Source organism: Dicentrarchus labrax, unplaced genomic scaffold, assembly GCF_905237075.1.
Source record: "Dicentrarchus labrax unplaced genomic scaffold, dlabrax2021, whole genome shotgun sequence".
Taxonomy (NCBI): domain Eukaryota; kingdom Metazoa; phylum Chordata; class Actinopteri; family Moronidae; genus Dicentrarchus; species Dicentrarchus labrax.
The window spans coordinates 8,300,564-8,318,877 of record NW_026136707.1 but is presented as its reverse complement, the minus strand read 5'-3'; the positions used below and the strand labels follow the sequence as shown (position 1 = coordinate 8,318,877).

General features: G+C 42.4%; 2 protein-coding genes across 4 annotated transcripts in view; both read right to left on the bottom strand.

Annotated features, from left to right (window-relative positions):
* The window catches only part of bcam (basal cell adhesion molecule (Lutheran blood group)), a 52,345-nt gene extending 49,251 nt beyond the window's left edge, over positions 1-3,094 (bottom strand). For 2 of the 3 annotated variants that reach the window (XM_051405791.1, XM_051405792.1), the window contains exon 1: positions 2,805-3,093. In XM_051405791.1, coding sequence (XP_051261751.1) covers positions 2,805-2,868 — 64 coding nt within the window. In that variant the 5' untranslated portion in view covers positions 2,869-3,093. Of the gene's footprint in view, positions 1-2,804 lie in introns of all 3 variants that reach the window. The other variant, XM_051405790.1, reaches the window with a different exon arrangement.
* rps19 (ribosomal protein S19) overlaps positions 1-18,314 on the bottom strand; it is a 68,184-nt gene that overhangs the window by 38,311 nt on the left and 11,559 nt on the right. The gene's annotated exons all lie outside the window — the stretch shown is intronic.

The window sequence follows — 18,314 nt, the reverse complement described above, 5'->3', positions numbered from 1 at the left end:
AGGAAATGACTGTGGGAATTAATGCGGCAATAGACAAAGAGCGTTTTAGACTTAAACACCTTGAACTCAGCTGATGCTTGTCACTACAATTCTTTCCACCTGTTCCTGACCACTTTGGAGTCTCTACAGTTTAGCTCAGACTCATCTGACCATTTGACTCTCCTTTTGTCTCTTTACCTTAATGTCACTTTGTTCTTTTTATTCCCTAAAACCTGTAAAATCCAAGTTAAGGGAGAAACTAAGGCGACACTAGAGTGAGTGTGAAGTTATTGCTCCAATAAAATACGACCTACCTACTTTGTGTAACTTTGTAACCTTGTAACTACCTCATGAGGGTAGTATTATTGTATTTTTAACATCTGCTTATAAATTATGCTTGTAATTGTGGAGATACTGTGCTATCACAAACTTCAGACACAAAATGAAGTTATATTTCAGGATGATTCCACTGTTGGCGCCTCTGCTGTGATGGAAAAGGCAATGGCATCTCAGGAGCGTAGAGCAGGAGCCTTTTACCAACATGTCTGAGTGAGCTGGGTCAAAGGGTCAGCGCAATCCAGGACACAGGCGTACCAAGCACCTAGGGGCGCCTGGGTCTGTCATGCACCACATATCCATGTGCCACTACTACATACTTCGAAATATGTAGCTACACTTAGAGGAGACAGCACACATGTGGGTGTTACATGTCCCCTGGTTCAATTTAGTCCACTTCCACTGTCAACTGACATAGTTGGAAGTTGCGAGTGTGTGACCAGCAGTTGTGAGAATGTGGGTCTGTGTGACACAATCCCAATGAGACCCAACCAGAGCTGCTATTATTAGATTAAACTATGCTAGAGAGGAAGGAGGACGCTTCCTTTTTTTTCTTCAATCAACATTTGTAGCACCAAATGGAAATAATGACTTTTCTTCTCTCAGACTTCAGAGTGGCATAAGGGATATGGGTGAGCTCAGCACCTGGAGCTGAGCCTTTAAATCAGTGCACCACAGCTGTACAGAGGGATGTGTGATCTACACTGCATCTATCAATTACGGGACACTTTTTAGAAGGCACCTGTTAAAAGGCTCCATGAAGGGCAGACAGACAGTAAGGCGCAACAACTGCTTCTCAGGCCAGTGAGGAGGGAGGGGGCAGTTGGGGGCAGGAGATCTGAGTAATGACGAGGAGAGAAAAGCTAAACCAGGTAAACTTGGAGGTGGATGCTGACATATAGAAAGCTATATGTTTGTATAAAATTAAAAGAGATTGCAACAAACTGAAGGCAAAATCAATGAGGGATATACAATGATGCAGTGAAAGAGAAATAAAAGAGACAGAGACCATAGAGAGAAGGAAGTTGCCCAGCAGCACAGCCCCGCCCTTCAGCTCATCCTGATTCAAACCACCACAGCCTGCTTACACAGGCAAGATATTACAAATAACTTTCACAAAATGCCCACAAAGCATTCTAGCAAATTGGACACAAACACAGTCGCAGGATCCACAGAAGGCTGTAAGATATATTTCCAAGTCAAGCATCAGAGAAACACAAATAATAAACAAGTAATCTATTATTCCTTTTTTAAGGACATTAACTGAAATATTACAGAGGCACTAAACAAGGTTTTAAAACACCATTAGGTACAGTAGAACCATAACCTCATGATGCTGCAAATACCTACGGGACAGTTAGAGGGATAGCATGGGTAATAAATCTCCATGGTAAATGTATGATGTCAATACTAAACTTGTAGGGCAACACAGCAACTCCCTAAATGAATACATACTTGGTTTTGGGCAAAAACCTAATCAAAAAGTTTTCTTTGGAGAAGATCATATAAGGGCAAAGTCAAGTTGGATTTAAATTGGCTAAGTCTCTCTGGCAGCACCCAGGGGTGCTGAGGGTGAGGCGTACTGCCAGCAAAGGAGACGCAAATCCCGCAGATCAGACATCAAAGCGCTGGAAACTGCACCCTGCAGCCAGACATAGCAACATGAATGAGACTCAATGAGACTGAACGAGACGGGCAACATGTTCTTCAAAATAAAAGCTTCACATTTCTCCCTGTTAGGGATTATTTACTGACGCCCAAAACATTTTGAAAGCTTCTTTTATTATTATTTATGATTGAAACTGGACTTTATCTACACCTGAATATTAAATTTGTGTTTTATTTTGACAGTTCCGTATGTTTTATTCTGGCTGCATCATAGAGGTAGGCTGCTGTTTGGTATTGGGCTATATTGGATAGGAAGGGGTGCCCAGAGAGTGCCGCAGTCTCTGTGCGCTAGTGCACTCAAGTGCGGAGCTGAGACTTGCCGCAGAAATACAAAGAGCCACCATTAAGCCTTAAAACAACCCGACAGTGTATATACAACGTACGGGAGAGACGTGCAACCTGCTACTGCTGAGAGTTTTTTTTTTTTTTTTTTAACCAGTTAGGTTACTGTTGAAACTGATTGGTCGATACATGCCGATTTCGGGGATAAATCCGGTTTTCCACCTGCTAACGGGGTGTTCTTGGCTTGTCTGCGGAGCCGGTAACGGGCCACTCAACAAACACGGAGCAAACATAATCAAACTACAAAGTGTCTGATAAAGTAGAGCAACCCAATGAGCCGCGTCTGACTGCGACAAGTACGGGCAGGTTTGTCATGTAGCGGACCTCTTAACTCGGGAGTCGGCCAAAGAGTGTAAGTAGTCTATACATTTGGTGCCCGAAGCCATGACAAAGTAACCAGCACCGTGTCCAAAGCATTGTGAAGTTATAAAACGGGGTAAAATTTAAACATTGTAGCGGAAAGTATGAAATAGACTTACCTTGAAATGCCCAGAGCAGCAAGGTGCACAAGAGCGACGCGCGTCCAAATGTTATCCCGTCCATGACCGCTTTTCTAACTTTTTTTTTTTTTTCTGAAGGAAAAGTATTCACTTTGTTGTTTTTGGTTGTAGAGTGTGTAAATCTGGCAGCAGCAAGTCTTCTTTCTTCTTTCAATGCTCCAAAGCTTTCTGGTCTTCACTCTTCCCCAGCTCTCTCTCTCTCTCTCTCTCTCTCTCTGCAAAAGGAGTGCCTCTCTGCCTCACACACCCACCCACACACATACACACACACACACACAGAAATCTGATGCTGGTGGTAGTCGTCTTGGTTGATATATTTGCACAAAAGGTGACCCACACCCCCACCTCCTCCCAATACAACCCCCTCCCCTCCTCTCTCTCTCTCTCTCTATCTCTCTCTCTCTCTCTTGCTCAGTGAAAAGACCTGCTTGACTAATGGCGTAGGTCTACTGGGGCCCGCAGGATTTCTTTTAAAGGGAGTTAAAAGTGATTTTATCATGAGGCTCTCTGACTCATAGCCACTCCAAAAGCATACCCTTTAGACAAAATAACTAGTTTTATTAGGATGAAATAGGGCCTACAAAATTCACTGGAAAACTAGTACAGAAATACAGAAATATACAGTATATAAGGGCACATTCACCTACGGTATTTTTTCCCTCCTAGCCATGGTAAACATTGTACACTTTTAATGTCATTCATACTTGGAAATAATGGAAGTAATGTCACGACATTGGGGAAAAAAAACCCATATCAGCATTAATAAAACAGGCTATAGAACACTTAATGGTTGATTAAGTAGGAAATTGGAAAAGATGGAATTTTGCGATTAACATGGGAAATGATTTTCATGCACTATAGCTAAAGGCTAGTACAATAATCTAGCAAGTTATTAATCATCAGAGGTCTTGATCTCACCCAAAAAAACTAATTGGTTGTAAAAAACAGCTTTTGTTAGCTACTTTGTTCCATAGACAAATTTCCTGCCCTCGTTACATCTTTAACGTGGACCAACCCCAACTTGCATATGTCTTAAATAATGATTTTCATTTTCAAAGCACCTGGAGGCCATTTCTTGGGACTAAGCTGTCTGTCACTGACAGACATGCCATTCATTCCTAGACATGTAATCCCTTCAGAATCAGTTTAGGTATTTACAGGGTATGTTTCAGTCTATTTGGGTATTTACAGTCCACATATACAGTTATCATGAGTGGCTAAGTGGCTTATTCACAATGCTATAATACCAGTCTGAGTGCTTAACTGGGTATTGTGTGACCTATGAAGTTGATTTAGACCAAATCCTTTAAGCTATGAGTTGGAAAACACAAACAGTTGTCCATCATATATAAAATGGTTTAATGGCACCACTGTCCATCCAAGTGCACACATTGAACATCTATCTCCTTGCAGTTTCTTTCTACTGGAGACTGGTTGACTGTGGAGCGACACTAAATAATCACCACACCCTGCAGGTACTAATAGTCCCTTGCAGAGCAGTTGCATTCAAAGACACACATTCCAAACATAGTTGGTCCAAAACAGCTGGTTAATAGTTTCTGAGCTCCGTTCGAAGACGAGAGGTGATACTTGCAACCTGCTCCACTGCAGTATAACACAGAGAACAGTCACCACTATGGATGGGATATGATAGCTGAGCTGCCTGGAATGCACACACAGCTGTTCGAAACATAAAGAAGGTAGTGGCAGGAGTTTGTATGGGCTACTGAGAGTTTGACGGGACTAAGGCAGCCAGGCCAGTTTACTGTCAACCAGTTTAATTCCCTGACTCTGTCTTTCTCTGTCTTTTCCAGACCATGACAGCAGGAGCAGAAAAAAGCCTTCCCACTGACTATCTCACATCAATACAGCCCCTCATCTCTGATATCGACCCAGTCATAATCATCTCTCCATGCTATAAAGACATAAGATCCACTAACAAGTCTTCTGTCCTGTGGTGAAGGACTTAGCATGGGGGTAACCCTCACACTGCCTTACATAAGACCTATATCATGCCGCATAGCTGTGGCTAATGCTGATTTAGCCAAGTACAGGGTATTCTTACGTAAGGCCTTTAGTCATACAGTAGCTGTGGTTGTGATTTACTGTATTGGCTCATTACCTAATGGAGCTGCAGGAGAGAAGAGGAGAGGATGGAAGAGGACGAAAGAGGAAGAACACAGAAGAGGATAGTAAAAGCAATAGGAAAAGAGATCTGAAGTGAATACACGAAGAGAAGGGAAAGAAAGAGATTAATATAGTGAGGCAGGAAGGGGTAAAGAATTTTAAAAAATCCTTTTCCATTTCTTGACATAAACTCTAAAGTATATTTATGGTGACAAATGGCTGCTTGTTATCTTAGAGTTTAGCTTGTTTAGTTACTACAGGTGGAGCAATGGGGGGCTTGAGCATTGTGAGGAGGTATCCTTGTACCCAATTTGGAAAAGTGGTGTCAGACAAGAGTAGTTTTAAAATGACAGGGTTGTCATCCTTTTTCAGGCAGACTGTGTTTTGTGGTCTTTGACATAATCCACAGAGTGTATAGCACCGTTCGAATGTTATTGTTTTAGAACCATGTTCCCCAACGATTATATGTCTTCAATTGTATGCTCACTTTGTGTAAACCAAAGTAATCACACTGTTATATTGTGCAGACTGCCAGATAACACCAACAAGCCACACTTCCCTCATAAACAAGCCTTTGCTGAATGTCCAGTCTTTTGTGAGCACACAAATAATTGCTGAAAGAGTTCGAATTCACTCATCCATCAACCCATTTTATGCAGCTCACCGGGGTCCAGGTTGCAACTGGAGCAGACTAAACAAGGTAGCCCAGCCATGTCCTCCAGCTCCCTACAAAGACCCTGGTATATTCCCAGGGCATATGGGATTTTATCCCTGCAGTGTGTTCTGGGTCTGCCCCAGGATCTCCTCCCAAACAGACATGCCGAGAATACCTCCACAGGGAAACATCCAGATGCCTGAACCACGGCAACTGGATCCTTTTAACACACAAGAACACCAGTCCTATTCCAGGCACACTCTTGACATCCAAGCTCCTAACTGTGCAAAGAAAACTTCAGCCCGTTGAATCAGTTTCCTCATTTTGTCTGTAACTATCCAGAGTAATGGCCATAGAAGAGAAGTTGGAATGTCAATTAGTAAATCAAGAGTATTGTCGTCAGGCTCATCTTTCTCTTCATTACCACAGTTGTCTGGTAGAATGCCTGTATCACTGCAGATGCCACACCAATCTGTCTGTTGATCCCATTTTACATCTTATCATCACTACTCTACATCACACTGAGACACTTCAAATCCTTCACTTACAGCAATTGGCTCCCAACCTGAATAGGGCATTCCACCACAGCAGAGTACTATGGGCTTTGAAGATGTATACGCTCCTCACAACTGCTTCACACTAGACTACAAATAACCTTTTTCCATACTTAAGGATGGTCACTATGCAATATAAGATCAGATCAGAAGTACATCACCAGTAAATATCAGAGAAGCAACATTTACATCACCAAATCAGGATACTCATCACTTGGCTGCAATCTTGGCTATTGATAATTTTCATTTAGGTACAACCTTGGCAGATCTCAACAACCATAGATTTTGCCCTTGACTAGAGTATGGACACAGCTCTTACTCTGGTTATATAAAAAGTGACTCGTATCATCAGCCCTTTTGCCCTACAGTGCATATTCCCACAGTCCCCTTCCACTAGAAACACAGGGGAACACAATCATAAGCCTTCTCCAAGTCCACAAAACACACAAAGATTAGATGGTTGAACTCCCATGAACCCTTGGTATCCTTGCAAGAATACAAAGCTGGTTCACTTTCCAGTGGAAAGTTGAAAAGGGTGATACCCCGATACCTGATGCCCACCTTCTAGTCCTCAATTTTTTAAAATGGGAACAACAACCCACCCCCATTAACCAGCACATTTGTACTTTCCATAGAGCTTCTTTAAGACTAACCAAAAGTCCCTCAATGTGGCCTTCCTGAAGTCACCCATTTTTTGCTTCTCCTGCAGTTCCTCCTGTCTCCCAATACCTGCCTGCTGCTTTGTCCTCAACAAGGACAACCAGCTGCTAAGCTCAAGCAAATGGGGGGAGTAGACTACAGAGGTCTGATAAGCTTGCTTCTAACTCCACATCCCAGATTTTTTTCATTTTTAAATTTATATGCCAACTTCCTCTGGAGCCACAAAAGGATTTAAACTTGTAAACATACTTTGATGTGTAAACTCTGTGGAGTTCCACTTTAAATGATCACCAACGTTATTACAATTTATCCCAAGGGAGACATTACTGTCTGTACAAAATTTTATGTCAATATGTTTAATAGCTGTTAAGACACTTAACTCAAAACCACAAAACCTCTCAGTGGTGATAGAAGAAGAAGTCAGAGGATCACCAAAGTCATTAGTATTCATCCTTTGGGCGCTCTGAATATCTATACAAGATTAAATGTCAAACCTTCTAATATTTGTGGAGATATTTCAGTCAGGTGAACTGACCAGCAGATAGGCATTGCCATACCTAGAGCTACATTTCTGTAATATAAACCTTTCATGACATGTCAAACAACTCAACAACTGCTAAAATTATATAAAAGGTCATAACATGCAAGCAAAACCTGCTAGCACTGAGACTTGTCAGCATTTTTAGACTTCAAGAGAAATAAAATCATTATATGACACTCGTTGTAGGTCTTTAGGCAAATTGTCACACCTTGCAAAATATAAATCAGACAGCCCACTTTATAGTCCCTTGTTTTATGTGATTTACCTCCCCCACCCCATGTCAAAAAATTAGGCTACCTGACAGGGAGAATTTTTGACACGTCAGCCTAAAGCAAGGGGATAAAGAGAAACAGAGACATGGAGGCACTACAAAGGGAACAGAGATGTGTAATGAAAGAATAATGAAGAGAACAGATTAGAAGTGGGGGAAGAGGGGAGCACTTTAATTCCAAAGTCAGGGGATGGGTAACATATAGCCCCGGGGAATAATAGCAAAGTATTGGCAGAGAAAGAGAAAAAGGAGTGGGAGAGACACAAAGTGAAGGTAGCTGTAATCTCGTATGAATTCCCGAGAAAATGAATGAAAGATGTGCTGAAGCTCCATCTTTCACTTTCCCCCGTGATTCTTTGATCTATCCCTTTGTTTCACTCTTTCAGTCTCTCTTTCTATATGTGCCCTCCATCTCTGTCCACTCTAATCTCTCCATATATCTTTATTACCCCCCCTCTTTCCACTCCCCTCCAGCTCTTATTCTGTCTCCTTCTCTTTTTTGGCTTGTTTCCTTTTGGCCGAGCTACAGACGATCACGCAGCTGTTTTCCAGGCATTGATACATAGTGGTGCGTGAGTCACAGTGCAGGACTTATGCAGTGATGTAGCTATTCTCTGGGAATTCAACTCTACTGTACAGTATGTTGATAGCTTACATTTACTGCCAACTGGCTCTGATGATCAATAGACCCAACAACTGAGTCACTAAAATGAGCTAATGAATATGATTCATCCTAAAATCACTTTTCTACCTCATTGGTTTAACTTACCTTACATGCAATGTTGGATCACTCAGTGGAACTTTGTGCTTTCCAGTTAGTGTGCATTGGTAGTGTTGTGTCCTCTGAAGAGTTTCAGAGGGGCCATGTCTTTTAATGTGCATTTTTGTCTAATACAGAGGATTCTTCCTGACTAGGTGCCAGGCACAATACTACACACTGACAGTAACTCTGTGGGAGAGAAATCTGCCACTGTAGACAGGGCCAAGCTACAGGAAATGGTGCTGAACAATATGGGAGTCTCATACCCCGCCTCTGTGCCTATAGAGCGGGTCACTGGATCGTAAAGGTCATCTGCGTGGTCAGCTGGTGGCAGCACAGTTTACAAAAATCCTGTTCACACTCATCTCCGGGAAACAACTGTCATTTATCTACTTAAGTTTTCATGGTTTTAAAGAGGAAATCCAGCCAAGAGAATACACTGTACACACACGCTTTTGTTTGGCTTTCTACAGTTTTAACTTGTGGATTTGAGCTAGTCTCTTCTTAAACTGAAAAAGAGAGATGGATGGATTGTAGTGATAATGTAATCTACAGTAAAATCCTAGAGCTGCTCCACAGACAGTGAAAAATGAAACCATTCCTACACCACTATGAGGAAAGCTACGGTGAAACTGGGATATTGGGACACTTTCTGATTCACAGCTGTAAGCCATACATTCATGTAAGACTCATGTAGCTCAGTATCTCAAACTAAAATTTGTCTGATCCCCTCAAGTCACTCACTATTTCAGTGTCATAGAGATGTTCCCAAAGTCTCGCAGAATATAATGCGTTTTATAATTCTGTTTGTTCTATTCAAATTTGTTCAGTATTATTTGTTCTGCAAGGCCCATGAGGAAAACTGCTATAATCCACTGAAATTTGTCTTGCTTTTCTTCAAAGACTAACACAGTGTTGCGCATGTTTTATTTTTATTTGTTGTTTAACATTTTACAATCCATTTTAATCACTATGAAAATCAATTTGCTGTAATATTTTTTTAAGGTAGGCAGTAAATATATCTACAGTAAATATATCTACCTTAAAAAAGGTTGGTATCATTGCATGGTAATGGCACTGAAAATACAGTTGTTTTACAGCTGAATTATTAATTAATAATTAATTGTTCTGCAGTTGGTCAGATCTTCATATCACACTATCAACAGACAAACTAAATTGTCACCCGGCATCATTAATATAGATTGTGATTTCAAGCTTAATGAAAAATTTGACTATGGATAAACATTTAAACTCAATTTTAGGGAAGATTTTCCCGTTAAAGATATTCTAGAAAAAACTGAGTACAAGCAATAACCATAATTAGAGGCGGACCATTGTAAGCATGGTTTTTAAACTGAGTAACTATTTTAAATCAAATTGAAGCTTAATCCCCAGTACATTATTATTTAATTTCATGCCACACCAGGTGTAATAATTAAACCTGATCTTCCTTATTATAGTTTTCTGTAGTTCATACAGTATATTAAGCCAATCACGATCTGATATAAAATTACAAATGGAAGCTTATCTACTTGTAAGAATCCCACTTGAATGAGCCAGGCTGTAAAAATGAACAAGGTGAACAGTTTAATGAATTTCAAGAGCAAAATCATAAAAATACGACTTTCCTACAAAACTCTAAATGAATACATTTTTATACAGTTACTGTTTTTTATGAAGCGTACTCTTTTATAGTCTTAACCACAGTTGGCTTTTCTTCAGACGTCTTTTTCTGTAATGCATGTAAATGTAGCTTTCAGAGGAAAATTAATTAGGAATCCGCTTTTTGCCTTCAAAGTCTCCAACGTCTCTACTCTGCACTTTCTGTTGCTTACAAACATACACACACACAATCCTCCATGCCTGCCGGCCAGTGTGGACTTTATCGTGCCTACACCAACTGAACGTTGGTGTAGTCTCTGCACTGAAACCTGCAGGCTTTGAATACGAATACATAAACCATTTTATAGAATATTAATCATCCCTCCCCACTGAATGAATTGCAGGCAATTGCGTTTTCTCTGTGTCTGCCCCAGGGTTGTGATAGGAATATAAAAGTGTTACCACCTCCGTCAAACTTAAATGGTGTCGTTATATTTGTGAGCACATTCTTATTTGCATGTTTATCCTCTTCTGGCGGGTTTCCTGATGTGACCTAAAGCAATGTTATCCTGTAATTTAAAAGCCTTTTGCTGTGTACACTGAATATACACACATATGATTGTGTAACCACTAACCACTCAAACATATTGTACACTTTAAGCCTCAGAAGAGCCCAATGAGGAGTATCTATCCAAAGTGAGTGGTTCAGAAATGACAAATGGACCACATTGAATGATACAATTGATCTAACACAAATTATATTGTTTTACTACTGATCCAACTATAAATTAATTAATGAAAGGAGATGCTTAATTAAAGCAGCAAGATAAAATTACGTATTACTTTTATGATTTAATTTTTTGTAGCTTGTAAGTAGGTGGAATAATTACACTTTTTAATCCAGAACTGAGGTTTGCAGAGACTTTCAATCACAATCAAGGCAACAGCTCATTATCTGAGCTCCAATTATATTTGTCTCCATGCCTCTAAAGCGCTGCCTGATCTGTTTTTCCACCTGTGTGTGTCTGCTGTGGCCTAAGTGACGGACCCATCTGTGTGTGCCCAATGAAGCCTGAACCATTACATCTCTACTGATGTGGCCCCTCACGACAGGGGCCAAGAGCAGGCCGTCCCTTGAGACACAGTCCCAGGCTGTCTCTTTCTCTCTCTCACACACACACACACACACACACACACACACACACACACACACACACACACACACACACACACACACACACACACACACATGCACACACACGCACACAAACAAGAGGACACCAATTGGATTGATCTACTGACCGGCATACTAATCTCAAACATCTTTTCCTCACTCTTTTCTGTCAGACTCCAGCATCATCTCCCTCACTCATCTCTCCGTCAAACTGATCCTTCCCCCTCATCCATCTCTCTTCACGTCCACTCCCCTCCCTCCATCCCTCCCTGTCTCTCTCCCTTTGAAACTACCTCTCTCTCCCCCTTAATGGGGGGTAATTATGGCATTAAAGCCACAATGACTGTGCAGTGGGAGCTGAGGGACCGTGACACACGCTCATGCACCATGGCAAAGTGATGCCATCAATACGGACTTCTGTGACTCCACAGGAGGGCATTAGGAGGGAGAGTAGAGGAGAAAAGAGGAAGGGAAAATGAGGGATGGGAGGGAGGGGAAAAAGTAAGAGCGATTGGGAAGAAAGACAGCAGTAGGTGGCTGTCAGAGGTGTAGAGAGTCAATTAGTGTAAGAGGAGAAGGAAGAACGGGAAAGGAGATTCAGGGTTGGTCAGATGTTTTAAGGGTGGAGAGGGATTGAAAGAAAGAAGGAAGAATGTGAGTACAGCCAGGATCAAAAGAAAGGGGTTGAGTGAGGAGAAAGAGAGGCAGAGGCTGATGTGTTTCAGACTGCAGCGAATCGACCCGGGGCAAGAGATGGAGAGAGGAAAAGGGAAAGGAGAAAGGGCGAAAAAGAAGGTTTCTGTCAATAAAAGCAAAAGTGATCACTTGTGAGCCGGTGGGGCCCCTCTGACCGGCCATGCAGTTTGTCTAGTTTGGGCCTGCTGGGCTGGGCAGACCGCTTGGCATGACGAGATTTAATGCAACTCTGCAGTGGGGAGCTTGACGGGTAGGAAGGCTGTTTATCACGCCGCTGTGGCAGAGCAAGAGGAGCCAGCAAGGCGTGGAGGGAGTAGAAGAACTTTCAGTACATTAATTTCTTGCAGATTCATCCACCCAGAGGAGGAGTATGCCTTTTTTAATTTGTGATTTTTAACAGAACTTTTTTTTTAAATGATTTGTAATTCAAGGACTGGACAATGACATTAAGTGGTCAGCACATTTTGTCGCACCTCATTGCCTCCTTATGAGTGAATGACTTCTACTGCTGAGCTTGCCCATTCAAATCGATATCTGTTTTTGTAATCAATTGGCAGCAGATGGTTTCTGCCATAAATGGCATTCGACTGAAACTCGAGTGGCCGGCTAAACAGCACTTGAGCAGGGTCCATTAGGGGCCCCCGCCCCACAACAATAACATCAATTAGGGCACATGTAGGTGGGTGTGTTCCTATATACATCTCTTATAATGGATGCTGCAGGCGGATCATATGACCGCCCAAGGTCCAAAACAATTTTCCATATTCACTGGTCATCAGTCCAACATGACTCAGCTTCTACCGCTAACAGAAAGTTGATGTCATCAACACGGGCCTGGCTGTTAAGTCACATGCTCACTGATGACCTCGTGGTCATTTGTCATCGCTGTCAGGATCTGAGGGAGGGTGACGGAGCACTTGACCGTGGGCAGAAAAGAACAGAGATCGGCTCTGATCCTAATGTGTCATAAGAACCACAAGCAGGAAGCGTATGAAACTGAATCTTTGGTTTTGGTTTATTGACTTCAGGGTGTGAATCAGCTTTGTGTAATTCTGTACAGCATTGATGAAATGTTGGTAATTTCCAGCATCTAAGCACTTTGAATTACAAAGAACACAAGGCCTGCATGCCTTTCACATTTTCTATTCTTCTGTTTTTATTCTAAATTACAAGCATTCACACATGGTCACATTAAAATATTTCTTAAGCATGAAAACAGTTGGAATCACTAAGAGAGAGATCAAAACTGTCTTACATATTCATGTTTTGAAGAAATTGTTTTTAAACAGATGTGTGGTATTTGTATCTCAAAATTCTCGGTCTATAATTCTGAAATAATCACAGTATTACTTTCACTTACAATAAAAAGACACTGATTGCTCTTATGTCTGACACAACCAGTCTAAGTTATGTTGCAGTCTTGAACTGTTCTTTTACTACTTGCTTTACTTTGATCATGCTGTGACCTACTGTTTGATTGATGGACTGGGTTTTCTTGTCTTTTTGTCTTGTTTTTGTTCTTCTTTGAAAGGTGTTGTGACCTGAAAAAACATCTTCCTCTGTGCACTCGTATAAGGTTGAATGACAATGAAGTTGAATTGAACGATTTTCTCCTGTCAGCAACTGTTGCTTCGCCTCATCTCAAAATTCATCATCAATCATCATTCTTCTGCTTCCGGGGCCCTCTCTCTCTTTCTCTCCTTTTCCTGCCCATCTCTTGTCTGAACGTAGGCTCTGGAAAAAGTCAACTCTTGCTCATCTGCATGCAGAGCGCCTTGGTTCCAGCTGTGAACAGAGGATTGAAATGGAAATGGGAAGGGGAGAAAGAGCAGATTACGCTTCTCAAACGTATGCACTGCCTCCTGGCTGGCCCACCAGCGGAGTAGGGAGAGAGAAAAAGGAACATGGATGGATGGGTGGGTGGGTGGATGATGGGGGCTAAGAGGGAAAATGGAGGAAGCAGAGTTAGACCGCAACAAAGTGAGGAGTAAATTTAGGAAGAAAGGAGGAAGTGAAAGGTTGGTAAAATCATTTTGGGGAAAGGTAGAACATAGAAAGGACAGACCTAGTGGAATAATCTACTCTGGAATGGCTGAAAAATGGTGTAAAACTAAATCAGGACTGTCTCAAAGACACCAAGTGTTCTCATTCAGACACAAACTTGCCCACACACACAAGCTGTAATAGACCAGACCAGATTCATGTGAATAAACTGCCGACCTTTTAAGTGGTCAGACCTTGAACTTCCGCAGCTGCTTTGGAAAGACAGACAGGCAGTGGCTGAAAGAGATGATTAACTGTGTGTGTAACATTATACACTGTGTTACAAGAAGCACAGAGACACACCATACTTCTGATATGCATGCAAGGTTTGCAAGTTAAAGGATACTTGCTGCATTGTACTGATGTTCAGGAAAGTGAACTATGTGGGAGAGAGATGACCCTGAGGGGAAAAAAACTGCTGAAAAGTTTTAAAAACAGCATGATGGGAATGATGAGAGATTATTCTTTTTAAATGAAGTTCTTGATTTTATTGAAACTGACTGAAATGATCATTCACAAGATTGAGCGTCTTTACATTACAATCAAAATATTGAAATTAACGTCAGTTTTACACACAGTTTCCAAATGTCGGGGGGGGCTGCTGCTGCCACTTTGGTTCATTGCTATTCATGAGATTCCTGTGTCCTGGTGCTACAGCAGAGAGGTGGGTATTGACCTCAGCTGGAAAAAACAGATGGGAGAAAGAGGGAGAGAGAGAGAGAGAGAGAGAGAGAGAGAGAGAGAGAGAGAGAGAGAGAGAGAGAGAGAGAGTGGGTGAGAAAAACTGTATAATAGAAAATGAAAAAATGAAATAATGAGAAGGGAAAATGAGAGAGAAAGAAACTAGGAGAACAATTTATCTATCAGGACCCACAGAGGCGTAACCTTGTGCTTTGCTGCCTGCCCATACTCGGCAGGCCCGGAGGCTGTTGCATAATGTTAGCCTAATGTTGTACCAAACCTCTGCCACAGCAGGACCCAGTCGTCAAATGAAATGCTCTCTCAGAAGATGGGTCCCCTTGGTGTGCCTGGACTTCCATGGAGGAACAGTACAATTACTGTGATTGTTGTCAGCGGTCAAATGCAGCGTTTGGTCTCAGCTTCTCTCTCGCCCTGATGTCATGACTGCAACATGTCCCAATTGGCACCTAATCACGACTCACAAACCAGCACAACTGCGAAATACTGTATCTGGTGTCATTATATGAAATTGGAAGATAATGGGGATTTTTTTGTGTGAAATGCACAGGAAATGTGCACAATCTGCATTTTCATTGGTTTAAAAAAACCCAAAACACCATTTATTCCTGGCAGGGACAGAGTGGAGCAAACAGGTTGTTTTGACAGAGGACTGTGGGTAAAGAGAAGAGGAAGCTTTGAAAGCAGCTCAGCAGTTAATAAGATTTCTGCTAACACAACCTCACCTCTCTGTCACACTGCTTTGCCTGCACACATTTACATAGGCAGTGTTGGGGATTTTTTCTCTCTCTCTCTCTCTCTCTCTCACTCACACACACACACACACACACACACACACACACACACACACACACACACACACACACACACACACACACACACACACACACACACACACACAACCTTTCCCAATCTCTTTTCACATTCTGAGACAGACAGACAGACAGACAGAGAGACAGACAGACAGACAGACAGACAGACAGACAGACACAGACACAGACACAGAGACAGACACGCACACACACACACACACACACACACACACACACACACACACACACACACACACACACACACACACACACACACACACACGTATGCAGAACGAAGACAGTAGCCTATTGACAACAGTGAAGGATAGACAAGTTTATCTACATCTCTTCAGGGAGGTAAGATACACAAACAAAGGCCCATTGACAGACTGAAGGTTTCCTCAGTCCAAGGACACATAATTGTGTGCTTGGAATTGGTGGCAATGGATGAAAAATAGAAAACACACTGAGACATGCAGGCAGTAAGGGGGAAGAAAAGGTGATGATAGATGAAAGAAAAAGAATAATAGCAAAATGAGGAGTAGGGAGAAGAGACTAGAAGACAGACAGGAGAAGTAAGACAGCGAGGAGGTTGAGAGAAAATAAGGGCATGTTGGAATTTGTCCAGGGGGAGGGGAGAGGACGTCAGATTGAGCCCAGGAGGTCACTGTGTGTGTGTGTGTGTGTGTGTGTGTGTGTGTGTGTGAGAGACAAGTATAGTCAGCAATACCACAACAGCAGCCTGAAATGAGTTCCCTAACCTCTGCAACCCTGCGCCACAAACACACCTGCACACTCACACGTGTACACATACAAACACAACACACCTGGGGTTGGGTGTCATGAACGACAATCCAGCAAATAGTACATGTACAGTAACCGCATCTTGTACAACGTGGTGGCTGCTGAATCTGTGCAGCTCTACGGCTTCATCTGGTTACTCCCCAAAATTCAATTGAGAAGCATGTTAGGAAGTCACAAGACGATCACACTGAAGTTATACGCAGACACAAGCTGCACGTGAGGACTCGCTGTAGGTTTGCTATCTAGATCGTAAACAATTTTATAGGAAAAAAAGCCCAAGAGGACAGGAGACAAAAGATTAGCCAAAACACCAAGATGTTAGTCAAATGATAAAATTACTACTCAAACTGTCCATTCCAATCATGACACAGGTTAAAGGCTGACTTTCATGTGCAATGAGGGATTATTAGATACATTTTGGTGCACTTGCTTCATATTACACTGAAAAAGTGATTTATATAATCTGGCTGAATTATTGATTAGTGGTGCAAGAGGGTCCTTTATTTCTGCAGAAGTAGCAACGCTTCCAAGTTAAAATACTTTATTACAAGTAAAAAAAACTTACTATACAAAATACAGTGTTATCAAGGAAATGGAAAAGTAGGATACACAACAGTAGAAGCACAGAGCCGCATAAAATATAAATACTCAAGTGCCACACAAGTACACTGAACAAAATTATAAACGCAACACTTTTGTTTTTGCCCCCATTCATCATGATCTGAACTCAAAGATCTAAGACTTTCTCTATGGACACAAAAGGCCTATTTCTCTCAAATATTGTTCACAAAACTGTCAAAATCTGTGTTAGTAAGCACTTCTCAAGACTTATCACTTATCAAGATGCTGATCAGACAGCATGGGTATTGCACAGGTGTGCCTTAGGCTGGCCACAATAGAAGGCCACTCGAAAATGTGCAGTTTCACTGTATTGGGATGGTCCGTGGGGGTCCGGAAACCAGTCAGTATCTGTTGTGACCACCATTTGACTCACGCAATGCAACACATCTCCTTCGCATAGAGTTGATCAGGTTGTTGATTGTGGCCTGTGAAATGTTGGTCCACTCCTCTTCAATGGCTGTGTGAAGTTGCTGGATATTGGCAGGACCTGGAACTTGCTGTCGTATACGTCGATCCAGAGCATCCCAAACATGCCCAACGGGTGACATGTCCGGGGAGTATGCTGGCCATGCAAGAACTGGGATGTTTTCAGCTTCCAGGAATTGTGTACAGATCCTTGCAACACGGGGCCATGTATTATCATGCTGCAACATGAGGTGATGGCCGTGGATGAATGGCACAACAATGGGCCTCAGGATCTCGTCGGTATCTCTGCATTCAAAATGCCATCAATAAAATGCACCTATGTTCGTTGTCCATAACACATGCCTGCCCATACCATAACCCCACCGCCACCATGGGGCACTCGATCCACGTTGACATCAGCAAACCGCTCACCCACACAATGCCATACACGCTGTCTGCCATCTGCTCTGTACAGTGAAAACTGGGATTCATCCGTGAAGAGAACACCTCTCCATAGTGCCAGACACCATCGAATGTGAGCATCTGCCCACTCAAGTCGGGGACGACGACAAACTGCAGTCAGGTCGAGACCCCGATGAGGACGACGAGCATGCAGATGAGCTTCCATGAGACGGTTTGTGCAGAAATTCTTTGGTTATGCAAACCGATTGTTGCAGCAGCTGTCCGGGTGGCTGGTCTCAGATGATCTTGGAGGTGAAGATGCTGGATGTGGAGGTCCTGGGCTGGTGTGGTTACATGTGGTCTGCGCTTGTGAGGCCGGTTGGATGTACTGCTAAATTCTCTGAAACGCCTTTGGAGACGGCTTATGGTAGAGAAATGAACATTCAATTCACGGGCAACAGCTCTGGTGGACATTCCTGCAGTCAGCATGCCAATTGCATGCTCCCTCAAAACTTGTGACATCTGTGGCATTGTGCTGTGTGATGGAACTGCACATTTTCGAGTGGCCTTATATTGTGGCCAGCCTAAGGCACACCTGTGCAATACCCATGCTGTCTGATCAGCATCTTGATATGCCACACCTGTGGGCTGGATGGATTATCT